A 26,565-nucleotide genomic window follows, 5' to 3' on the forward strand; every position below is an offset into this window, starting at 1 on the left:
GCCACTGTCTTGGAAACCAAAACATCCTGGTTTGTCAAGATGTAGCAGGATGGCACCGGGTCACTCAGGAGGTTTGTAGGCTGAGACAGCTGAGCACAGGCTGGCGGTGCAGGGGAGGCTCGGTAAATGTGCCTTGTGCTCCGGGAGGCAAGACAGTACTGCTGGTTCAGCAGGACTGCTCCAGAGTTTATTGAGCCTCGTGATTACAACAGGCTGTCATTAGGGCAGTAAAGTCGAAGGAGAGAGAGAGTGAGAGAGAGCAAAGAATAGGGAAGGGAACCACACCTATGTCAGGAAGCATTTAAAAAATGCACGCGTTTCTCACATTCATATGTGCAGGTAAAACATGCATGAGTGACCCCTTATCTTCAGCACAGAAGCACAGTCAGAAAACAAAAGAATCCCAGTTCAGTTTCAAACTCCTGCTTGTGGCTTTTGGGTTTGGTGGTTCTTAGAGGGTTTTTCTTTCTTTTTTTTTTTTTTTTTTTTTTCCCATTTTACCCACTCAGTTACCAGGTTTGCAGCTGCTTGCTCATGCAGAGGGAAGATAGGTCTTTGCTCCGGTGCAGCAGCGTCCTGCCAAAACCAGCCACCTGCCTTTTCCAGCCACAAAGGGCTCACGGGCACGGGAGGGATCTGAGCCATGCAAAGGAGGGTCACCTCTCCCAGCACAATGCAAATTGCTGGAGAAAAGCACAGAGAGAGGCCCCGGCAAACCCTGTCAGCGCCGAGCCCTGGTTGGGCAGAACCAGGGCGCAGAGGATGGAGGTGTCTGCAGCGCCCTTCGAGCAGCTCAGGGACGAGACAGTGCTCGGAACCCACTGAGAGGCTGAGCATGGTCGCTCCTTGTCGTGTCAGCTGGATGTGCCACACCAGGGGATAAAGCAACCCCAGGCTTTAATAAAACAGGCAAACCTAAAAGCGTTTTAAATGCTGATTAAAGCCTGTGGAAATCGAGCAAGTGCTGTGAAAGCACAAAAACCGGCATAATTGAGGCAGACCTTAACCATTTTTTGCATCATTTACTTTTCCAAGAAGAGAGAAACCTGCGTCTGTTTGCATAGATTTAGTCTGCACGAAATGCTGCTGAAGTCAGCTCTGCAGAAGTACACACAAAGGTCTTTGTCAGAAACCCCAGGCACTTTCCTGCAGGATAGGGCTAGCCAGACCAGCCCCTTTCCAAAGGCTGGGGAGAACGAGCTGCCTCGCAAAGGTACCAGAGTGACACTCTGCCACCAGCTATTTTAGCAAGTTGTAAGGGCAAACTTTTACCTCTAGTGTACTTCTGAAATGTTTCACAGAAATTAAAGTAAAACCAAAACTCAGTGTTCAACCTGTGATATGAAAAACAAATTACTCAGTGATGACCTGAACTTCCTAGAAATCACTCTGATCTGCATCAAATGCACCGGATTTGTCATCTTGCCGAAATCCTTTTTCACCAGCATGCCTTTGCCAGGCAGGGGACAGATGCGGATTCAGCATCCCTCGGGCACCACTGATGAACGCAGCGCTTGTAGACCTTCTCCTGGCACCCCCTGGGGTGAAAGACACACCGGAGAGGGGGAGAGGGCCTGTCTGGAAAGCTCATGCTCTCCTAAAATCCTCCCGGGCCCCGCACCTGCCCCGGACCAGCGGAAGGAAAGCAGCCTGTGGGCTGCTCTGCTTGGCGCAGTGGTAAGTGGAGGGACCCACGGCAGGGGCGGCCCCGGGCTCCGTCCGGCGCTCGGCACTCCGGGCGGTGTTTCGGCGGTGTGAAAGCCCAGCGCCCGTTCCCAGAGAAGCGACTTTGCATACTTTTACCTCTGCTCCCCGCAGCTGCCCCGCTCGAAGGGCTCCAGCTCCGCCGGTGACAGGCGGCGAGCGGCGCACGGAGGGGATGACAGCGGGGAGCTGTCCCCGCCGGCGGGGGCTGGCAGGCTCGGGGGACACCAACCTCCGCTCCCAGGGCTGGGACAGGCAGCCGGACCTCCTTCTGCGGCTCCGACTGTCGTGGGCACGACGCCGTTTGTCCTGTGGCGAGCCCCGAGCCCGTAGTTTGGGAACGGTGCCGCTGGTCCCGCTCGTCCCGCACCGAGCCGCGGGCTGCGGGCGCTCCCAGGAACAAGTGCCCAGCTCACCCCGCGCTGAGCAATCCCCGCTGGCAGCCCGGTGTCTGCGGGCACAGGGCTTCATTTTGGGGAAGTCTGAGGAGGTTTTTTCGATTCCCACCCCCCCCCTCCCCCCCTCCACTTTTCTTTCTTGGCTTTTCTTTTACTCTGTCAGCCGGCCACCGCGCACTACCGAGCTGCACCCCCAAGCCTCCCGCCGCAGCCGGGGAGAGCAGCCCGCGCACAGCAGACGGGCTCCCGGGGCCGTGGGAAAGTGCCGCGGACCCCCGGGGACGGGAGGGATGCGGCACGGGGGGTGTCCCACGGGGGGTGGCGGGGGCTGGCGCACGGAGGGCGGTGCCCTCCGCCCCGCCGCGTCCCGCGAACCCACCGGCGAAAGCAGAAAAGGCGGAGGGGTGCGAGAGGGCGGGGGTGGGAATCCCCAAAAGGCCGAAAGAGCGTCAGCAGCCGGGAAAAAAGCCCCGCGCGGTCGGGAGCGGGGACGGCGCCGGTGACGGTGCTGGGGGCGCCCCCGCGCCGCGCGCTGGGGGGGACCGGGGGGAGCCGTGCCGCGCGCGCGGGGCGGTGCGCGGGGCGGGCGCCGACGTCAGGGCGCCGCGCGCATATTGATGCGGGGGCCCGGCCGCGCTCGCCAAGGAGCAGAAGGAAGCAAGATGGCGGCGCTGTAGGAGCGGGGAGCGCGGCGCCCGGGCTGTGCGTGCTGGATGTCGGCGAGGCTGAGGGACGCGGCAGAGGTCAGAGCGGGATCTCCGCGCCGGCCGCCTTCCCCGCCCGGCACCGCCGGGAGGTGTCGCGGGGCAGCGCCGCGCCGCGCCGCCGGGGGTCGGCGAGGAGGGGGCGCCGCCGCGGGTCCCCCAACACGGCTGATTGACAGGGGCGGCCGGGGCGCCGCCGCCCCCTCCCCGCGGGGCCGGACCCGGGCTTCGCCTCGCCGCCCCTCCCCGCGCCTTTGTCTGCGGACGGGGCACGGCGGCCGGAGGCGCCCCGGCTTTGTGCCGCTCCCGGCCCCGGGCGGACACAAAGGCGGGCGCAGCCCGGGGAGAGGGGAGAGAGGCGGGGGGCTCGCGGGGCCGGGGAGGGCGAGGGGGCGGCGAGCGGAGCGCGGTGCCGGGGGCTCGGGAGGGAGAGGTGCGTGCGGGCGAGGCGGGGGCTCGGAGCGAGGCCTCCCGTTTTCCGTGCGATGGTCCACGCGCGTGTTTCGCCCGCGCTGCTAAACCTCGCCGTCGGGGCACAATGTGGCCACGGGATGAAAAGGAGAATCACTTTCCCGAGCGTGTGCCCCTAAAAGAACGCTTTCGGCGAGGTCAGGCTCGTTCCCCGCCAGATGACAGACAAGAGCAACAACCTCGCCGCGCCTGAGTCGGACGCGCGGCAGTGTGCGCTCGCTCGCTCGCATCGCGGAGTTTATCGGCGTTAAATCACCCCCTTAGACACCAGCACTGATTCTCTTGCCCAGAGTTAAAAGGGCGCTTTTCGGCTCGCGGTCTGAGTGTTGGAAATTCAGCAGGCTTTTTTCTGCTAAGTAATTTTCCTTTTCGGAATGAGGTGAAGGGAAAAGTGATGCGGTCTAGCGTGCTTTCATCGAAACGCTGCAGCCTAAGATCTCATCACAAAATTTGCTTTCCATGATGAGCTGCGTGCCAATGTGCAGGCTTTGAGCAGTGATCGGCAGCTCCGAATATATGTTCAGCATCATTTTCTTTTCTTCTTCTTCCTTTCAATGTGAAGTTGAAGAGTTTCAGAGATGAGCAGATAACAGTGTCCCTAGTGAAAGCAGGTCAGTGGGTGTTGTTTATCGGGTAATGAGGCCGTTCCATTCGCGTGTTAATGGCAGGTTGATTTACTGCAGCAGGGGGTGAGTGCAGTCACACATTCACTTGTGTATCTGCGTGTGTATTCCACTGTAGCACTTTGGAGGCTGCAAAGTGCAAAACAGGACGTGGTTGCCGAAGATACTCAACAGGGAGAAGTCAATGATCAATAGTCATGTCTAAACTGGAGTTACAGCGGGATCTGGCTGCTGCTGTTAACTCTCTGAAACAATGTGCCCATCTTGGATTTTATCCCGCAGAAAATCACCATTTGGAACCAATAGCAAAAAATCTCTGTTAGGCAGTGTTTTGTCTCTCTCTTGGAAAGCTTAGAATGACCCCTGCCAGTGAAGTCAGAAAACATTTAAATCTAGAAGCCAGGGTGAGGGGAGGAGGGAAAAAAGGAAATGCAAAGCTGCGGAAAACAACAGTGTTTTGGTGGTGGTACTAAACTGCTGTTAATGTGAAATTAAGAACTCAAAAGTCATCTTTCAGTGGAAAGAGTTGTTACATTTTGGGAAGTGGCATAAAAAACCCCTTTGTAAATGCATCCAGGGAACCTCAGAAAGTGGTTTTGTATTGCCCATTCCGAACAAATCTTCAAAAGAAGACAGGGCTGAACAGGAGACCCTAAGGCACCCGAATCTACAGAACTATCACTGTTGGTAGTAAGGTTTTTAATGAGAACTTTGGCATTGTGGTGATTCATTGTGGTGGCTTTTAGCCAGAAAAACTGATATTGTTTTTATATAGTGCACATGGTCTTAGACTTTGGCATGTCAGCGTTGTTTAAAGAACAAGAAATGAGCGCTTGTTGCAGAGTTATTGAGTTATTATGATGGACAGATTTCCAAGGTCTCTTGTTGGTACCAGTGCTGCAATGGGTAGCAGAAATACGAGGTTGTAAATGTTTTGGCTTTTGCATGTGGAATTGGGAGAACCTGTAGCTGCTGCTGAAGTTGACATTTCAGCTGCCAAAGTTTGATGGGATTGTTCCTTCTTGCCCAAGCACTTCAGATGCTGCTGCCTGTGTCCTCCAGACTGTTCTCTTAAATATTAACAAGAGCCACACAGCCCTAAAGAAAAGGGGGGGAAAAACCCCCTGACCATATTTTGGAGCAAATCTGCTGCTCGAAAAAACACAAAGGTCATGTTGGATTAATGTTACTGACTCTGGTCAGGTTTACAGGGAGTGCTTCACTCCTAAATTGCATGGACAGTAGTGTTTTTATCAGTGTGCCTTAGCAGTGACTTTAAATTCCTTGTTCCATTTAGTTCCAAGTGGAAGACGTATTTTGTGTTTCGACAGGAGCCAAGTAAGGTCCTTTTTGAAAAGCTGACAGTTTTTCAAGGTGGAATTCCAGAAGAGCTGTCAAATTTGGCTGGTCACAGGGAGTGACCCCTCTGCCTCTCTCACTGGGCTGCTGCACAGTAGCTCTAGGCATGGTAGCAGCATCTGTAAGCTAGCTTCACAACTGGAGCTTGAAAGTGGTAGAACAAAGTTGCCAAGTTTCAAGTAGAGTCGGTGGTTATCTTGGAAAATGTGCTGGAGAACACAACCACAAATTATTTTGGCAAATAATATACAGTATTTATTTAGTCCAGCACTCTGATTGCTGTTAAGGCAGTCAGCCAGCAGCATTAAGAGTTGTGACATCATTTTGAAAGGCAATGTGCTGGTTCTGAAATGGAGTGGGATGTACTATGATTCATTATTAAAAAAAAAGAAAGCTGTAGTCTGACAGAGATAAAGCATATGACTGCATCATGGCTGAAAGCCAAAAAGAGAATTGTATGAATCAATCACACTTGCAGCATTATTCCCATCCCTTACTTCATAAGGCAGTGAGTACCATCTTACTCATTTAGTGACATTCTGCAGCAGAAATATGCCTTTGAACACTGAACAAGCAACTACTAACAAGTTGCCATAGTTCCGGTTGCTACTTCATCATCTCTGCTTACATGTTCAATTTGCATACCTGGTCCCAATAATCCTAGAAAATAAAGCCTTACAAATGGAAAGTACCATGAGTAATCATCCTCTGAGTCACCCATTGAAAAGAAATCACTTCTGCCTTACCTCAGGGCTGATAAGTTTCCTTAAAAAATCTGTATATATAAAAATATATATTTATATATATATTTATATATATATGGGTGATTTTCCATATATATATATGGAAAATCACCCATTTTGCTAAGAAACTGCTCAGTGGGTGGATGCAGAGATGGTGGGGTTAAGGAATGAAATTCTGACCCTCCAGCATCAGCTGGACTAATCCCAAGGACAGCTGATGACTGACCCAAAAAGGTTGTTTGGATTAAAATACTGGGAATGTGCTTTGCATTACATAGCAGGGAGGAAAAAGGTAGAGAAACACAAGGTCTTAGAAACAGAAATAACAGCTAACTAATTTTACTCATGTATCTCATACTGTTCTTGAAATAAAGAAAAAAATAAGTCCTAACTTTTAGGTGGATCAAAAAGAGTTTTCTACTAGTTTTTCACAATAAAGAATTTTAAATCTGAGATAACTTTAAAGACAATTGCCATGCTTTGAAAAACAGTTTAACAAATAAAAGGCATAAAGATTTAGATTCCTGTCTGTCTTTTCAAGCAGGCTTGTTCATCTCTGCAAAACACCTTCCAGAATGCTGAGTCATCTTAGTAACCTGAACAAAATTGAGGCTTCTTTAAAAAGCAAAGTTTTCTGTGGAGGCAGGGATTCCAAGTTGGAGTGTTGTTGCCTTGTAGTATACATATGGCAAGAAATCCCAGAAGGATTATTCTTACAGACAAATAAAGGCTTGCAGTATTTGACCTAATTCCTTGTGTGTGTGTTTTTCCCCTTACTAAAACAAAAATAAAATGTTAATGCAGGACGCATTTCTGTTGCAGTATGGAAAGGAATAGGCTTGTTCAATGCTCAAGTTCAGCAAGAAAGGAAAATTCAGCATTTTAAGCCTAATCAAGTACAAAGTTTTGTTAAACCACAACAGACAGTTTCAAAGAAGTGAGCAGGTGAGTGTTTAGATAGCTAGGATAACCAGGAATAGCTCAAAAATCAAATACCCCTTGGAAGTGTCTTCCCCAGGTACAGGGCAGTACCAGTCACATTCTGATTAAATACTATGATGCAATTTAGACAACATGAAATAATCTTTGCATGTTCTACAGCATTACCTCTAACCTCAAATATATTCCACATGTTTTCCCAGCATAGCAATATTGGTTTTACCAGGTGTATGCATGGGGGAGGGGAAGTTTCCAGGTTTAAGTTGAATTTTTGCAGCTGTATAAAGAACATCTTCAGCACTCTACATGAGCTACCCTGTCCTTAAACTCACATTTCGGTGACTAAAGTTTAAACTCCTCTGCCTAATCTCCTTTCCAATAATGCATCAGCAGTCCAAGTTTGTGTTCCAGCGTCCTGGCGTGAGTACTCTAAGTCACAACGTGTTGGGAAAGGATTTGGCTCCTTTGCAGCAAAAGCCCAGCTTACCAAGTGGGGAGGTTTAGGTCAGGACGATGACTCTCCATGTGGTTGCGTGCACGTGGTTTGAGTGTTTACAAACAGTGTCCCAGCATCCTCAGCAGCTGCCTTGACGCAGCCAGTGAGGACAGAGTTCTAGGAATGTCCCTAGTCCTCACGAGAGCGGAGGAGAGGGACAGAAAAAAAATGCAGAGTTTTAAGAACTCATATCATAGTTTGGGTTTTGGCCGAGCTTTCTGCATCTGTGTTGCATTCTAGACCACTGGATCCTTTGTCAAATGCTGTTGTTTTTTTTACTCTGCACTTGAGCACAGTCTGGGCTGTGCTGATGGGTTTGTCTGGAACAGACTGACCTGAAGTATGAGATGGGGGTTAAGGGAATTATTGCAAAGGTTTCAAATTATTTTTGTGCCCCTCCTCCCCTTTTAAAAATGTATAATTAATTCAAGTTCCAAAAGCTTTTGTGGCAAACCAGCTCTTTACAATATAAGAATCCCACTGTAAATGGTTATATATTTTTTCCTTAATTAAGCATGATTCACTGCCTGTTAGGATACTAGAACAATTCCCTTTATAAAGAACAAGAAAGAAATTGTGAATCCCACTAATTTTATGAGCAAAATCAAATAGCTGAAAGTCTTTATTACTTAATGAGACATGTTGACACAAAGAGGCGTTGCCATTACGAAAGCTTATACCACTGCAAGGCAAGTTCTGGGTCTCCATTAGATGTAAGAAGCTTGGTGGAAATTTCTGCATTTACCCAACCAAATGAATAATGCCACCAAGCTGTTGCTAAAAAAAAAAAACAACCAAAAAACCGGAGGGGAAAAGTGGTGTTAATTGTGTTAATTATTAGGGATTCCTTGCAAAGACAAAAATGTTGTGATTCTGTGAAAATGCACTGTAGCTGCTCAGAAGCACCCAACTGACAACGTGCTTCCTGCTCTCACCTGTAGACCTAAACTAAACCTGTCAGGCCAGTTCTGGTCTTCAGAGACACTTGAAGCCTATGCCCTGCATGTGCTGTAGGACCTTATTATCAGAGGTTCTAATGCTCCTTTTCTGGTCCCATGCACATTTTTCAGACTTTCTTAGGCAGTTTTGCAGGAAGCACTCAGAACATTGTGCAAAGCACATTACTTGCTTTACAAAATGAATCCTAAGGTCTGTTTTCTCCTCATAGCAAGGAAGCAGTTGGTACAAATGCCTCTTCCACGTTCTGAATTTGTCTGGATGAGTCATTGTATTCACTGTAATGCAACAGAGTAGGAAGGCTGATCACAGATCTTGTTATACACATGGCTTCTGCTAGCAGTTGTATGTTCACATTGGTTACTCCCATTTTCTGTTGATGTCTATTACAACACTGTAATTTTGTAATTACATTGCAGTGGTGTCTTCTCATTTGCAGGATAAAATTATTTGTGTCATATCCAGAATCTGCTTCTGTTTCAGTAAGCTCTTTAACCACTTTTCATTTTCTTTTCTGGCCTTTTTTTTTTGACCCACAGTTCCCATTACTCTTGCACTGTCTGGGCAGCAGAAGGTATCAAGCAAGAGTAAAGCATGTGAAAGAATACGTGACAAAGGCATTCCTGAGTTTGTGCTGACTGTTTTTTCCTTCTCTTGCCAATTCTAGCACTGTTAGAGAGATCAAAGGGTAAACATTAACCCTGGGCCTGATTCTGGAGGGAGAGTTTTGCCCTCATCTTCTCTGTCCTTCAGCATCTTTCCAGATTTGTCCCTTCAAATGAAAGACAACTGTTCATGCAATACTCACCCCCATTTCATGCCCCCAATGCTTTTTTTCCATCTTTGTTTAATCTGTTTGTTCTTTCAGTGCTACTTCACTTGTGTTTGAAGTCACATTCTTTGAAGTTATAAAATTTTTATACTTGCCAAAGGACACAAAACTCTTTCAGCTCTTATGTAAGCAAAAAGGAGAAAAGAATGATTGCATATTTTCTCTTGCGTGCAAGTAGCATTGGACTCTCCTGCTCACGGTAAAATGAGGAAAAGGAATTGTTGCAGTAAAACAGGAGTTTCTACTGCTTTCCCAAAGTTAAAGACCACAGAAGTGAGGTATTTCCATGAAGCTCCAAGTGCATGTACAGCTTAATAAAACATGCAATTTATCCCTAGAAGAGAACTTATGAAAGCTGGCAAATGCATGGGACTCACCTCTTCCTGGGATATGGAGCAGTAGTATGTGTGCACACATATTACAAATTTTAACATACTTTCTGGTTACCAAATTTCTGTTCCCTCTGCACTCCTTTGCTTGCTTTTCTATTTAATTTCAAGTTTGTCTCCCCAAAACAGCTATGAAGTATTACTTAAATGGCAACACTAAAAATCAAAAACATGAAAGCTGAACAACTGGAAAGGGTCAGATTTAACAATTCTTTCATTTTGTGGATCTAGTAGACATTTTGTGGGAAGGAAAATGTATGGTAGTGTGTTTCCCATTGCATGCACAGGTAATTGCAAATGTACACATCACATACCTAGGAGCAAGTGAAAATACAGACCAAATAGGGAAAACAGTCTTGATATTCATAAAGATGAAAACCACATAAAGCAGAAAAATACAGCAGCCTTTCAGTTCTCTGTTGTTTCTATGGTGCTTTCCATACTTTACATGGAACATTTGTTTTTCCTAAATAACTTCAGACCTGTACTTTTCTGCTTCCCTGTAATCCCTAATGCACAGAAGCTTCTGTAGGTGTGAGAAAGCAGTAACAAAACCAAGAACTGTGCTGATCTGTTTTCTTTCTATTACTCTGTGTACTGCCTGAGAAGTGAGAAACCAGGCAGGAAAATACAGATTTCTATCTATTTTTTCACTGTGTCTATGTTGTACAGTTGACAATACATTAAGTATAGGTGGCTTTTTTTTTCCCAGTGTCAGCTGGCTTGTGATCCTGCAAACTGCCATTTTCACAAAGCTCTATTCATTCTTCTTGGGCTTGCAAAGCTATACCAGAGACACCTGAGGCAGTGAGGCACCTAGTCAGTCATATACTCTGTAGTACTGAAAAAAGAAAAAGAAAGGTAGGTCTTTTGGGTTTTGGTTGTTTTTGTTTTTTTTTTTTGTTTTGTTTTGTTTTTTGTGGGGACAGGGAGAAGAAATGGATGGAAAGACTACAGGTATAGAAGCTAAAAACCAAATTTTTACTTAGAAACTCCAACTTTTCAAAGCAGTTGCAAGTTAACATGTATTTTGCTATAAAATGTCTCTAGCTGATGAATACGAAGTTTGCTTCTGGAAGAGTGGGCCTAGCTACTAACAGAATAGCTGCTTTTTCTTGAAACAGTGAGCTGGTTAGAGATACTTTGTTGGACAAGCTGGAGCATGAGTCTAATTCAGGATGGCAACTCTGATGCTTCTAAATATAAGGAGAGTGGATAGAGTGAAATTAATTATTGCACATTAGGAGGCACCTCATATCCCAGTCACGAAACAGAATCCCACTGTGCTTGGGGCTGTACAAACATAAGCCATTTTTGTTCTGTCTTACTATTTAATTCAGTAAAAGAGGCAGAGAAAAGGGGTCTGGCAGCACACAAGGGGCCAGAGTGTTAGTAACTCTTGTTTATAGCAGAGGCAGGCAGCTCCCTTTCAAAAAACTAAATATTTGCAGTAAATAAAGCAAAGCTGCTATTAGTGCCTGCTCTGTGTGTGTGTGTGTGTGTGTGTGTGTGTGTGTGTGTGTGTAAGAGGAGTTCCTAAGCAGAACTGCTGCAGCCTTTTCCCCAGGGTGCTGATGTTAATGAGCAGGCAAAACACGCAAAGAAGGAGAGAAAGGGTATAAAATTAATAAGCAACAACTGAGAGCCAAAGCACACAGAGATCATGCAATGTGGTACAAACCCTGCTGGAGTCATTCATTTCTGTGCCTTTTTTTTCTTAACCCTAGAAGACCTACAGGAAAGCTGTGGTATAGCTGGGAACTGAACCCATATCTCCTAAACCCCAGTGCTTTACCCTCCTTCCTGCTCATTCAGAAGTTTACTGATCGTTTTCTCTGCTTACTAAGATAACAGAAGTATCAATTTTAAGAAACAGAAACTAGACACTTTTCACTTTTTTTTAGAATATTGTTTTCAGTAGCATTTTCTGTTGATTGACAACATGTTCTGGTTTTGCTGCACAAACTTTCGGACCTCTAAATCAGCTGTGCTTATCCAAAACAACTCAGGAAATTAAATAAATCTCCTCAGGGAAAAGGATGACTTTTTGCTTTGTGGCACTGTTTAAACCCTCCACTCCAACTGAGAAAGGATGCAGGGAAGAATGTTATCTCCATTTTACCGGCACTGTAAAATGGTACATGTCTCCATGCACCTCCCAACAAATAATTAAAATAACAATAATTCAAAATAGTAGGTTGTGTCGCTTAATCACAGTGTGTGAAACAGTTATGACATTTCTCTAAGTAGGTACTCCAGTTAACTCCCTTTAATACCCTTGATCCTCCTATTCATTCAGGCAAGATTTCCCACAGTCTGCAAGCCATTCATGTACATCAGCTCCAATCTACCACACAATTCCCATTTGATCTGTTTTATTAATTAAAGGTACTAATGAAGGGTCCATGAACCTTCATGTTGCCATCACACTTGGTAGCAGAGCTCAACGGAGGAAAAAATACCAAAATAAAACCAATTTTCATTTGTTGTCAGAAATCTCTCTGCTGGAGATGGGATGCACAAGCCTGCATTGACCTAACATTAACCATAGCAGCATTCATAGCTTTCTGTTCAAGAGTCCACCTTCTTCTCCTCGACCTGAATTGGAGATGGTAATCTTTAATGTCTCTGGCCTTTGAGAATTCCTTTGTTGTTGATCATAGTCCTAGCTCAGCCTGCCTGGTTACATAGTGCATTTAACCAAGCACCCTATTTAACTTCAGCACATTCATGGACTTGTGATACAATCCATGATGAACTGCATTTGGAAATAAAATCCAATATGTAATTTAGCTCATGCAGCATCTCTGGATGCTGGCAGATGCAGCTGACCGTGAAGGACAGATGGATTTTTCCCTGCATGTTTAGAGATAGAACACCACTGCAAATACATTGGAAAAAGATGGAGTGGAGCATTGGGAGCTCCGCAGCTGCTCCTCTCCCCAGAGCAATTTGGAGGTTCAGCCAGCCCAGCCCCACGTGGCTCACGTGCACGTGGCCACGCTGTTTACAAACACCCTCCTGGGTGTCCCTGCACCGCTGGGTGCCACGCTGCAGCTTGGGAGAGCTCCTGTGCTTCACCCACGGTCCTGGCTGCTTGCAGCAGTCGTGTCTGAAGGCAGGGCTCTGATGGGCTGTGCAGCTGCTAGCTTGTTCAGGTTTACTCATTTTACATTTAAGCAATATTCAGGCCCGGGGTTTAGAGCAAGGTTGTCCACAGTGAGTCAAAAATAGAAACTTCATTGCTCGATAGCGTAGTAGCACTGGAGAGCGCTAGCTGGATGTACACACAACAGTGAGGAAGGTACTTTTCTGCTTTCCAGAAACACTACTAAGGAATTAGGTAACGGTTACAGTAGGGCAGGATTTCAAAAAGCCTGTGGAAATGAATGGACACTTTTACTGTTTTCATTTCCCACTAACAAACCAGGGACCAAGTCTTGCCCAGGTTTAAGAGATGGGGCTCAACAAAACACAAATAATTCAGAGCAGCTAGTATTTAAAACCAGAGTTGCACTGTCACGCAGAGAAGACTTACTTAGTTCTGCTTTGTTTTAGCAGGCCACTGGCATACAGGAAGAAAGAGGTTTGAACAGCTGTGTGTTGCAGCGTTAAATGGCCTCCTATAGCTGAGGCACAAAAAGACAAAGCCTGTTTCTTTCCAGCTGCTCAGCTAAAATTGCATTCACTTTTGCTACTCTCCTCACCGGTTCAGAGTTCAAGGACTCATATATCTACCGTACCTTGAGTTCAGATAACAAGATATAACTACATGGAGGGAAACAAACAGAAAAGTTCCCATTCTTCAAAGACGAGCACTTTTTCTGTACTTGTTCCCCTGTTTTGTTTCGGGGTGTGCACAGTTTATTTTTCTCCTTTTGTTTTACTCTCCCTCCCCGCACCCCCTCCCGCTCACCCTCTGCTGCGAGCACACCCTCTTCCAGCCGCCTCTCTGGTTTGCCTGGCCGAGAAGTGCAGACTCAGCAGAGACTGGTAACACTTTAACTCTTTGTCCTATTCTCAGCTCCCCCAGGAAAGGTCAAAGCAAATGAGACTTACAGCTGCGCTTGAAACAGAGCCCCTACAATGGAGAGGGACATTGACCACAGACTGCTCCCCCTGTCATATGTTTTGGTTTTTTTCCTTGAAGCATATAAAATGCGTGGCCAGCGTGAGATGAAACTTTGCATAGGTTTGGGTGGCTGAATCTGCTTATTTCTCGTTAAGAGGAAATTAAAGACTCGTGACTTTTGTTTGTACTGGCCATATCACGCAACTTCTACTGATAAACAGAAATAATTTAGGAGCTACTTCCTCAAATGCCTGAAACGTGGTCTTAATTTCATCAGTGCAAAGCCAGCAAAAAGCTATTACAGACACAAAGTTTCTGTTATGTGTCTTTGAAGTCATTTTGGAAACTTTGGCAATGTGCCCTTGTACAGCTCTTTTCCCTAAGAGCATTGTGTTCTGGGACCAAGTGGGCTCCAATTTTAGTGACTTAGGGCAGAAGGGAGTCCCATTTTTCTAAAGAACAATTCAGCACTGCCATTTGCTTACACTGACAGACGAGCCTGCGGGGCCACCATCAACACTAGCACACATCCACGTGTGCCACATTCAGGCAAAGGTTCCCACTCACCCTTCAAACACCGCGCCGTGGTGGCTTCCAGGGCTGCACGGGGTGTGCGCCAGCCGGGGCGCTGGCACTGGTTGGCGTAGCGACATCACCCTGGCGCCAAGCTTTACCTCTTGGCTTCGGCACTCCAGGTCATGCTGGTGTCTTGCCACGTGCTTACGCGCACATGGCAGCAGTGTTTACAAACATGACCCCAGAACTCTTCCAGGCAGTTATGAAAGAGGCAGCGAGTGCCACATCCCGCGCGCCAGGCTGACCTAGATCGCCAGTGCTGGGAGCGAACAGCGAGGCGCTCGTACCCACACAGGCTCTGAGAGACGTTCAAAGCAGATGATTTTGCTCCCAAACTGTTCTGAAGTATCATTGCCACCATGAGAGCGTTTTCCACCATAAACTAAAAATAGCTACTATTAACTAGCAGGAGCGGCGGGTAAGTGATTCAGCAACTCAGGGATAGAAGTGACTGTATTCTTCGGCACTCTGACTCTGTTTCTGCACTGAACTAACTCAGCACATAAAATTCTCACAATGGGAAGGAAATGCAAAGCTGGATTACTTTGGCTAAAAGAAAAGAACACTGCACGATCATGTAGTTCCTGATTGACAGTTCCTTTTTTATTCCTTTATTAACACTTGCACTCAAGCACTAATGAATGCTTTGTAGTCAGGCTGCGACCATCCATTTAGGAAAAAGATTGCCTTAGTAATTTCAAATTAAACACTTCCATCTACAAAACATGAATACCACTATATGGCTGATTTGGTTTTTTGACATGGGCCTTAAGAAAAAAAAGCACAGCAGAAATGCTACCTCAGCAAAATAAGCACTGAGTGTTCAACTGTCAAATGTCCATGTTCTATCTTCACACATATATTTTTTACAGTACACATCTACTGAAAAAAAAAGAAAGCATTCCTTCCTCATCGTTGAAGCTCTTAAAAGAAGTTCGTATTGTATGCCAAAGTACTTCAAACCAGCTTGCTTTCTAGAAATTAGCAATTTATAGTAGAGTGGAGTACATGATCCAACAATTCGTTTTTGACAGATTTTTAGATTCTTGGAGTTGTCTCAGAAATATACGTATGTGGAGGAAGACAGGTACTATAACTGTGAATGATTGCTTAAGATAATCAGAGTTCTCTTGAAAAAGCTGTGAAATGAGCAAAAATAACCCATCCTTGTTAAAAATCACTTCCATTTTTCACTTTTGGAATTGAAGAATTTAATCTCAGCTTTGCAAAAGCCTCCTAATGACGAAAAATTATTTTCCTCCTCCCAAATAGAAAGTTTGACTTTTCAGAAGCAGATGAGATGGTAAAAAGACTGTAGTTCTATTGTAATACATGCAGTGTTTGTAAATATCATAATGATAAAGCCTGTAGGAAAGACACACTATGAGCTTCTCCATACCTCTTCTGCAAACAGTTCAATCCCACTACTGAATAAAATTTTTCTAGGTATAGATGTCATCTTTTCCAACCATACCCATGGCAGCTCTACATTAGAGTTGTCAAAATTCCTGCAAAGATTCTTTGCTATGTAAGCAAATGAAATGAGAGAGGGTGACACGTGTTCACTCTGGCTTGGTCACTAGCTCATTTCATGAGGTCTCTGATAGCTCTAACCTGAGCTGGGGAACTGCTCTGCAGGTCAGCCCCTGACCCATTGCCAGTTTTGTCCAGTCTCCTAACTATTTTTAATCTTGTATTTAGAATGTGAGCAATTGTACTTGGTCAGTTATTGTTGTCTTTTCACTGCTGAATGTTCATTACACTGTATATAATAGACCTAGAAATAAGAATGGAAGTACTGAAAATAGGTCACTGCTGTGTTCCTATTTAAGAGCTCTTTGTAGCATTTCTCCTGCCTGAGGAAAGCAAATCCACCTTAGTGTGAAACTGCACAAGTATGGGCAGAGTGGGAGAATGGAGAATTAGAGCCTTAGTGTAAAGTCATCCCTTAATGTATATAGCTTTCCTCTTGGGTACATCATTGTACATCCTCTGGAGTCTTTCTTCAGAAACCCTAAAGCACTTCTTAAATTGTTCTGAATCAGAGAGTACTGAGGTTTACAAGGACTAGATTATTGGTATTTATGATGTCTGTGGGCTTTACCAGTACATTTAATTTAACCTGTGTAATGACTATACGGATACACAAATTCTGTCTGGTGAATCTCTTACTCAGAGAATGTTCTTATCGTTTATAATATTTTCTTACATTATATGAAGAGCTTCTTTTAGTCATCCAATGAAGAGAATATAAGGGAAAAAGTGCTGCTTATGATGAAATTTATTTTATTTAATGCTTTTAGCTGGGGGCAGGAGGTAAGGGAACAGTGTAAGATTACCATTGTATGCAACAGGGTGAATACCGCCATTGTTTCAGTTTAGATGAGTATCTCAAAATAAATACAGACTCTCTCATGGGTTTGTCCTCTAGGTAAAAAAGCAGTGGAAATCTTGTTTAACAAGTTCAGCAAAAGGCACACCTAAAGTTTAATTATGTCTTCAGATGCACAGGTACAAGTCTTACTAAAGAGTTTTACTCAACTCCCAAAGAACAGACTTAGGACTTTTGATTTTTCTTATATTTAGATGGATTGATCTACAGTCGTGACAGTGCACAGTTTGGGGAAGAAAATCCCTTGGCATAATAAACAACTATTCCCAGCCACAGCTCTCTCTGCCACCTAGGTGTGTGGGAGAGAGCAAGAGATATTTGCTAGTTCATATTTTTCAGTCAATACTCTCTCTTTCCTCACCACTCTGAAAAGCCAGTCTACCAAAAAAAAGCAGGGGAAGATGGAGAAGAGATGAAAAAACACTTCTGGTATTTACCTGAAGGTTCTGTATTAATGTCTCTTGGAGTTGAGAATCTTGGACTGCACATCAATTGTGCTCCAAAAGTTGAAGCACTGAATGAGGCAGTAAGAGGACTTCCTGACCTAGGAGACAGACAGACGGGTCAAATTGTTCCTGTTTCTCTTATTTATTGTTTTCTTAACAGAAGATGGTTCCTTTACAGACCAACTGCTTATTGGTTTTGTGCACAGAGAATAAAATGTACAGAATACCTCCTGGACAGTACATTAAGTTACACTAACAACTGCCTGCAGCACTCAAAGGCAAGGTGGGAACATGCAATGGGCCTCCAAAATACATGTTCAGCATAAACCACTGGCAGAAAATGTTTCCTATCACCCTACTTAAAAATATAAGTCCTGTAAATTCAAGAGTCGTAAGAACTATAATATGTAAATAAGAGAACAAAAACAATGAAAGGAACAAGGAGCATTTCAGATTTTTAACAGTACTGGGGAAAAGTGCCCAGAGATGTTCTTAGGAAAGCAAGAAAATCCCCCTTATAGAGTGAGTTTAAAAAAACAAAAGATGGCGGAACCCTACCAGCAATAGCTCTTCTTCATATACACAGGATTAAACCAGTGAGGTCCTGAGGTTTCTTCCCATGTCTTTCAGTCCTACAAGAAACACTACTGTGCTCTGCCCACCAGCCTGGCTTTGGCCATGGCCAACCTCCAAAGCTTCAAAACATGACAAAAGCCCTATTTCTAGTAGTCAAGTTATATATCAATGCAAGAAAGCAGCTGCATATATTTAACAGCCAAGCTGCAGAAACCCGGGTTCATTAATTCAACAGAGATACACCAGAAGCAGCAAAATCAGACCTTCTCTTCTACTCATGTTTCACTATCCTGGCAGCCTTTTTCTTTTTTTTCCCTGATTTTTTTACCCTTGCTGCAGGTCCACAAACATGGGCTACGGTTGTCTCAAGAATGGCAATTTCCATGAAGCTACATGAAAAGAATGTCATGTTTCAGTGTAAAGTTTTGATGTGGACAATTTGGGTTAGTTTAATTTTGAGGGGAAGAGTGGCCAGTATCTTTCCTTTGTGAACTCCTTTTTGGCCTATTCAAACTTGCTTACACCCTTACCCAGGAAAATTCTCATCAGGATGTACTGAACAGCCTTTCCCTGTACCAGTGCACAGCAGTAAGAAAGATGGACAAGCTGTTCCTAACAGTTGTATGAAATAGTCATGGAAGGACCTTTTTTTCCATCTTCTTCTCCCAAGTCAGCTAAATAATAAAACTGGCACTTTTGATAAATAGGTGTATAATCTGCTCTAGAAGACCTCTGCTAATAGAGATTCTGTACTCTTCCAGGTCTTCTCATTTTGATTAACATTTTTGCCTTTTGGACAGATAAAGCATTCCAGTTGAAGCCCTGCCAAGGCTAAAGAAGAAAAATAACTTAATGTCTGACAAAGCCACAAAAAAAAGCCTGTGCAAAAATTTTCTTTTTTCTCAAAAATGTTGACATAACTGCTCAGCTTGATGTTCACTCTAACTCCAGGAACTCCTGTTCCTCATTCAGTGTTTTTGTCCATGATTGTTCCTGCCTTGATACATTGCCCTCAGGCTACCAATACAAGGAACACCCTAAGAACTTCAGAAGAAAAGCTAGTGTGTGAAACAGAGAAGTTAGTGTCATCAAGGAGGAGGAACTGCATAGTGGGGGGATCTTGAGTAATTACACATTTTTGTGAGGGTCTGGTGATCTATCAGAATGTGCATTTCTTGTCCAAGGACCATGCCTGTGTTATCTGGGCACACTGCTGCTTTTCTCTGCATGATGCAAAGAGTTCTCTGCCATAGAAGAAGATCTGGACAATGCAATGAACAGCTTAAGTGTAGGCACTTGCTCAATGTGGCAGTAAAGAGAAGTGGGAAAAACAGATGAACACAGTACTTAATCTTAGCAGTATGTATGGCTTTGTTAAGCTGTAGTGAATGAAGACAGAGAATTCAAAACACTAGAAAATCTTTCTCTTGAGCTATAGTGCCAGAGGTGTATGGTTTGACCATGGAAAGATCTGACATCTCCTCTTTCTTGTTCCAGTTAGATTTTCAGATGGAATTTGCAAATTATGAGTGTTCCCATGTATTTTGACTCCAAATACAATAACTTGTGCTGGGTCAGGGCCTCAGAACAGGCAGCACAGAATGAGGGAGCAGAAAGTAAAGCACAGTGAAAGTAACTAACTCTGGAGTGTGAGCTAGATAACACACACTCAAGATAGAGAAGGGCTCTAAGGAGCTACCTTTGGCTTTGCAGCACAGTCTGAAGAAAGACAGTATTTAAAGAAGGTAGCAGCCAATTTATTTCAAATTGCTGAAAGGAAACAAAGACAGCAGATGTGCTTAATCTAAAGACCTTGCCATCACAGCCTGTCACTTAAGCAGGTTCCTTTGTAAGCAGCAGACATTTCTGTGACTTAGAACCATGTCTAGGCTTCTGCTCCTTAAGGATACAGTCTATAGGGGGTTTAAGTCTCATGGTTTTGGCTATCAGCTGGAGGTCTGCTGAATGTATTGCTGAGTGATTATACTTTTCTCTGAGGCATTTGCCCTTCAGCAGACCATGATAAAAGCAGACAGTTGTTTGCTTCAGTGTGGCACTTCTCAGCTGCTGCTGGCTGTTTTCCTGTGCACTCCTTCCTCTAAAGACTTCACCACAGTATGCGTGAGAGTACCACTGCAGCAAAAACAGGGTCCAGAAAATCTCTTGTCGGAAACATGTACAGACTGACGCCTACCCCAAGAAGCTATTTCCTTCATTTTTTTGTTTTTGCAACATCCCAGAAAGTTGTAGTTTATGTCACCAGCAGCAAGTGTGGCCACTTCCACAGTTCTTCGTAAAGCAGTGGCACGAACTGTTAAATTATCTAAAAAGAGCAAACAATTGTTGGGGTTTCTTCAAAGATTAGATTGAAGGAACAGGAAAAAGACCTCTCTCTTAGCTCTTTCCCTTTGTTTCTAGTTTTAATATTTAATGAACATGTGATATCGTTTTAAGCTAGTCCTGATGGTCTTGTGAAGTTAGTATTTAAAGCAGATGGCTGCAGTGCTTTAATAAGGTGGTTACTATAGAAACACAGCACTGTGAAAGCAAGAGTTACTGTAATGCATGGTTCCCTCACTAAACATTTTAAAGACTCCTGATCTACATGTAGCAGGCCCAAAGAATACCAACCAAGAAATGGAAAAGAGAGATAATATGCCTGGAATATTTACTTCAGCTGGGGTCCACTTTAACTTAGCTGGATAGCTAACATTTTTGTGGCTTGCTAAAGAGCTGCTTGAAACAACATGAAACATGCGAGGAGAGATAAGCACAAATATTGATGGAGGAGATGACTGTGGGCAGGAGACAGATCATTTCAGTTATCTTTTTTTAGAAGGCATGTTGGACTCAAACATTAACACAAACAAATTTAAAAACGCAAAACACCCCCAAACAGTTAGCTAATACGCCCAAATATTTACTTCATAATCCTTGGGCTTTTTGTTTACTTCATCCTTGCATATCTAATGTTGCCTATCAACACACTTGTTGCAGCCTAATGCATGGGGAAGGACGCTTCATGTGCTTTCAAGGATTTGGGCTTTTTATTACTGCCTCTGGTTTTCTTTCTTTTGCCAAAATTGTTTTAACCTGAAAATACCTAAATTCCTCTGCATGTGCCAAAGCATTTTACAGGCTATGACACAGACTTTAGAAATCCTTTTAAAATGTTAATTATATATATGAATATTATTTGAACTATTCAAGGGGGTAAATGGCAGTCCTTTTGGAAGGGTTACGGGTTCTGTGTTCAGAACTGAGCAGGAAAGTGCTACCTCATCTGATTGTCTCCTTTCCTCCAGGGAATTTACAAGTAGTTTTCAGCAGTCTCAGAGGGTGAGTACATGGAGATATTGGTTGGAGAACTGTAGAGACTATGAAGCAAAGAAGGTCTCAAAGCAACACTGGATGTAAAGATAGCACTTGTGAGAAATAAACATCCTTTCATATAATCTGGGCATCCTGCAGAAACTCCTGTCTTGCACTATAGTCAGCAACAGTGCTGACCTGGACAAGGTTCAGAGGAACTGGAAACAACCAAGGCCTTTTCTTTGTTTTATCCTTTCTTTTGTTTCTTTCTGTTCTCCTAAACTCAGCATGTATTTGTGCTTCCATGTTTTCTGCTTCCCTCTGTACCTTAAAACACTTAAACTGGGCAGGTTCTGTTGCAGGATTTGCCTCTGTTAGGGAGCTGAACATCATTTTAAAAGCAAGAAGGGTAAAAAAACCCTGTGAGAAACACTCAACTAATAGGGTTTTCCTCTACCCTGAGACTTAAATTCTCTCATCAGTTCCTGTTTCTGTGTGGTCATATCTGATTCCTTTATGGGCTTTTTCTATGACTTAAAACTTTCAGAGAAGGAAAACCACATGTGATCTAAAATGCCTCTCACTTTTCTGCCTTGTCACTGTGACCCTTGCCACTGTCATCCTCTACACACCAGTCAAGGTCCATCTTACTTACTTTGCTCTGTCCTTCAGTTTCTTTCCTTCCAAACATCCCTGTTGTGTACCCCATCCCACTTATGAGGCTTAACCTGCCTCATTGCTCTTTATTTCTCTGTATTTTACTCTTTATTGCTCTGTATTTCTCTCATGCCTGTGAAGTATTATTGTGAGCAGCACTGCCCACAGCTTTGCAAGTTTAGCAAGTCTAGAAGTTGGAGGTATTCCCTGCTCTACTTTACATACTGTCTGCTTTGGTTTTGATGTATTTACAGTGCAGCAGTAGAGCTATAGACAGATACTCAGAAACAGGTATCAAGCCCTTACCATGATGCTCACTGTTTAAATAATCCTTCAGTACAGCATTCAAGGATTTGGGCATCCTCATCTCTGAGGATGACGAAGCTCACCCTCAGACTATCTCCACATGCACTTACAGGTACATTAAACACACAGGCACAGCACACAAAACCAGAGATCTCTGTCTCTGTTTTCATAACAGGAATATTTTTAGGCATGACAGATACTATGAAGGCACTCTGCCTGGCTGCACTCAGGATAGATGGGCAGGCTATTTTAGGTTATTACATAGCAATTCTTAAAAAAGAAAGCTTTGTAACTTTGCAGGCAAAAGCTGAGGGAAATCTGTCCCTCAGACATCAACAAAAGGAGCCCTAGGGGAATGGGTAGTCCTGTGGTCTGTATGTAGATTTAGCCCTGGACCCATTTGGTGACCTCAGAAGGACTTGTGTGATCCATGAGCACCTGTTTCCAGTTCTGGCCTTTGTCTGCTGCTCCATGTAGGATTGTAGTCCCTGTACTGAAAAGCTTTTTCCCCCCTTTCATTAAAAAGAACATGAGTGCTTTTCACAGTAGTGATTATTTAATCTCACAAATAATGTCACTGACTGCAGTGAGATCACATGCGAGAACTTACATGCATCCATGGAAGAACTCACTCTATAGCCCTCTGGGAAGAACACTATAACAGTGAGGGAAGCCAAAAGGACATTTTATATCCTTCCAGTATCTAAGAGGAGGTCCCCTAGCTCAGCAGATGCATCAAGGCATGCTTGTGGTATATAAATAGCACATAAATATTTTTTCCCGTATAATTTGTTAATTGTTTTTAAGTGCAAATACTGGGTAGAGGTGCACAGCTTGGAAGTATATTGAGTGAGATCGTGTAAAGTTGGGAAAATCCTTCACCCTAGACCTTAAATTTCTGCTTTTATGGTAGAATATGAGTCAGAAGAGGCAGAAAGCTCTTTGTAGGAAGATAACAATAGGAAAAAAAAACCAACAAAAAAACAAACCCATGCTTAGTATGGTTTGCAATAGAAACATTCTGTCACTTGTCTGTGGTGGCAGTGGCTTATCTTTCACACAAGCAGAAGCAGAAAAAAGTCTGGTGATCACAGCCTCTGGAAGATTATCTCATAGCACTATCTGGGTTAGTCCTAAAGGGCTGGAAACCTTTTACATTGATGCAGTCATAATTAAATGTGATCCAATTGCATTTGTGGAATTAACTAATCACCAGTATGAGTAAGGGGCTCACAAGTCAGCCAGAAGTTACTGTGGGAAAACCTCTGTGGTTTAAACTGAAAGCTCTTGAGAAATGTTGATATTTAAATGGCAAAAACAGTAGCTCAAGAACACGGGGAATAAGCAACTCTGCTTCTAACACTTCCTGGCATATGACAGTTTTGAAAAGGGGATTACTCTAAACAAAATTCTCAGTCTCACGTATGTTCATAGCTTTAATTAGACCAAGCGTAGATGGAAATTCACAGTCTGCTTAACCTATTTAAATCTCTGATATGTTTCCTTTGCACACCTGTTTGAAATAAAGTGTGAGTGGAAAGAATAACCTCACGGTGCTCTTTCAGGCTTTTATTGCAAAAGATGGGTGGCTTTGTCTGCCTGAGTTGCCTTATTTCCTTAGTATTTAGGGTATTTTTTAGTAGACAACCAGGATCTGTGTGTGGAGAATGCCTGTTGGTGGGTGCAGCAGGAAACTGCAAGGAGCAGGCTACAAGAGAATACTGTAACCTAAGTAGTGTGAAGACTCCACTAGTTAAGTCTCATAAATGGCCACGATCATGTGCAACTAATATATAATCCTGTCCCTGTTCTGCCTGTAAATTATATTTTCTTCAGTAAAACTACATTGTTCATTCTTTCAAAACCACAAATTTGAATGTTACAAGCTAAGGGAAGGGGTTACTGCTGGTCAGCAGGGGCTACTTTCATAGGTTAAAGTGTGAATATCAAGTCTCTATATGTGATTTTACATTAGCTTTTCAAATGTGTTTGCTAAAGGGGATGTTAGGCCTATTTAATTTTGAAAAAAATATATGTAAAGGTGCTGAAAATCCTTACTACAAAATATAAAATCACTATTGTGTGGTAAAATTAAAGTGGCAGCCAGAATCATAAGGATTACACAGCTGTACCCACCACACCTATCAGCCTGACCGAGGAGACCACAACCCGCAAACTATGTTCTGAATTACAGGGGTTGCATATGTGCTGACACTCGTTTTAAACCAAAATTCTAAAAAGACCTTCTCACAAGAAGATGTAACCACATGAGAAGACTCTTGATTTATTAAAAAAAAAGGAAAAAGTATGCTCTGTGAAAGTCCCTGCCACACCCCCATTACAATGGTGCTTTTTTGAACTCCATTGTAAACTCACTGAAGAGAGTGAAACAAATCTAATTTCAGTGATCTTGGGACCATATCTTTAAGTTTAATTGAACAAATGCTGACCAAGTGCCCAGGTATAAGGCTATGAAGAACTACATCAACTTTTCATTAGAAAGCTTGCATTAAATTCCCACCAAATTGAATTGTATTTCTAATGGACTCACCAACCTTTGGGATCAAAGTTCCTGATGATTTATATTTTAGCAGCAAGCTCGCCTGAACACTTGAGTATTCTGGGGTTTTTGCCTGCTGACTTCTCCCCTTCCCCCTCCCCCTTATTTACTCTGTTCTTTTCCTATCAGTACGTGCCACTGTACTGTACACGGTGCAGTTACATTAGCATTTATCTGATGGAGCTGAAAGCCTAGATCTTTCTCTGTAACTTTTGTGAGCCAAACTTTAAAAGCTTCTCCTTCTCCTCCCCCTCCCAGATCCCTGCAGGGAAGAAGCAATATGAACAAGAACACGCACAGATCTCTCAAGAATACAAATTATGTTCTGAACAGAAAGTTGGCTCATGCATGTCAATTACTTGTTATAAAGAATAAAACATTCACCTATAGTTAACCTTTAGAGGGAATGGAAAACACAAAGTTATTGCTTGCTATATGCTTTTTACTGAAGTGGCAACTGGCAGAATGAACTGTGAAGGGGGAAAAAAGTTGCTCTAGAGGATTCTGGGAGAGTAATTTTGAAGCAGCAGAGAGAAAGTCTTGCGGCAAAGGACAAAATTGATTTGTTGCCAGGGTGTGCAGCATGGGAAGAAGAGACATGCTCAGCAGCGGTGCTTAATTGTCCTTTTTATACTCACTGTGTAGTCAGGAGGAAGAAAAAAGAAAGCCCAATCCTGAGTAAAATAATGGAAATGCAGAGGAGTTTGGCTTGCCTGATCCAATGGACCTGCTTAAGCTTCTTGCTTATGTGTGTTACCAAAATACCTGTGGTCACTAGAAGATGTGCTATGAATTACTTACCATGCTTGTTTCTGGTGTATCTATTAGTAGGTGCCTTTTCAAAATGCTTTTGCTTTTTCATTTTTGCCCTCTATTGCACATTCTCAAAGCAGTAGTGTATTCAGGAGACGACTGCATCGGCCTGTAGTGGCACAGTTGTAAGCCTGTCACTCTCATCAGACAGGATCAGCATACTCCATGACTTACTAATGTAAATATATGGAAAAGTATAATTAGTAGGGCAGAAAGAATAGAAATTGCTTGGCCAGAGTGAAAGCATCAGAGCTGATGGACAAGGTAGTGAGTAACAAACCTACTGAGAAACAACCTACTGAAATCAAATAAACTTTTTTTATAAAGATGCAAAACCACAATTAGAGTACCTAAGCTTGGGGGTTTTTTTATCCTCCAGTATTAATAAACTGGACCTCATTCACTTCTACCATTGCGTCAAGTCCATGCTGCTCCACACTGCTAGGGAGAACAAACTCATACCCTTCACACTGAAGTGTTGTGCTATAGACTTCTTCATACATTGCAAGGACCAAAATATCCACTACAGTTTAGTGGATAAAACAAGCTTCTAAGGGCACTCTAGAAGCTACAGATGAGTACTATGGGTTTTTTTAAAATAATAGAAATATGTCCTTGGGATCTTTCTGGTGCCTGTGTATGGGTATAAAGTCTGGTTTCATAACAGAAGCCAAAGGCTTCTCTGTTCACAGTTCAGACCAGAGTAGGAAGTTGACATGTGAGGTAATTTAGTAGTCTAGATCCTGACCTGATGATGTGTACCTCAAAAGCCACGAGGAGTAGTTCATCTTCACACTTGCTCCAGACACTCACATTCCTGACAGAGAGAGGCTGGTGCATAACTGTAATATTATCCTTGCTGACAGTCAGGTGATGGGGTTGTGTCTGGGATTGCTCAGGTCTTTATATGACTCTTATGGTCACCTTCTGGAGGTGAAAGCAGAGCACTTAAGCCAGGCATCCAACCAGACCATCAGGATGTAAAGGGGTACAGCAACTACATTAAGTCATTCCTGGTTTGTTTAGGGTGGAAGGTGTTAATCAAGAGCATTTCCTTCTTTGGGAAATGGGTACTTGTAATAGAAAGCTATTTTTAGTCACTCTGTGCTCCAGGAGTTGATACACAGAGCCTTGACCTGTCTGCTGATAACACATTACCTCATTTGCAGCTTCACTGCTGACGTGTGCTCCACCATGTCCTTGCCTGAACCTGGCAGGCACCGTGTGGTACAGTTGTCAT

General features: G+C 43.7%; 1 protein-coding gene across 2 annotated transcripts in view; it reads left to right on the forward strand.

The window, feature by feature from the left end:
• Positions 1-2,754: 2,754 nt before the first annotated feature.
• The window catches only part of TET2 (tet methylcytosine dioxygenase 2), a 71,143-nt gene continuing 47,332 nt past the window's right edge, over positions 2,755-26,565 (forward strand). For both annotated transcript variants that reach the window (XM_054293606.1, XM_054293614.1), the window contains exon 1: positions 2,755-2,845. In XM_054293606.1, the coding sequence (XP_054149581.1) occupies positions 2,816-2,845 (30 nt within the window). In that variant the 5' untranslated portion in view covers positions 2,755-2,815. The remainder of the gene's footprint in view (positions 2,846-26,565) is intronic.

The sequence above is a fragment of the Melozone crissalis genome, unplaced genomic scaffold (genome assembly GCF_028551555.1).
Source record: "Melozone crissalis strain CALT ecotype California unplaced genomic scaffold, PUWL_Pcris_2 ptg000006l_1, whole genome shotgun sequence".
Classification (NCBI taxonomy): Eukaryota; Metazoa; Chordata; class Aves; order Passeriformes; family Passerellidae; genus Melozone; species Melozone crissalis.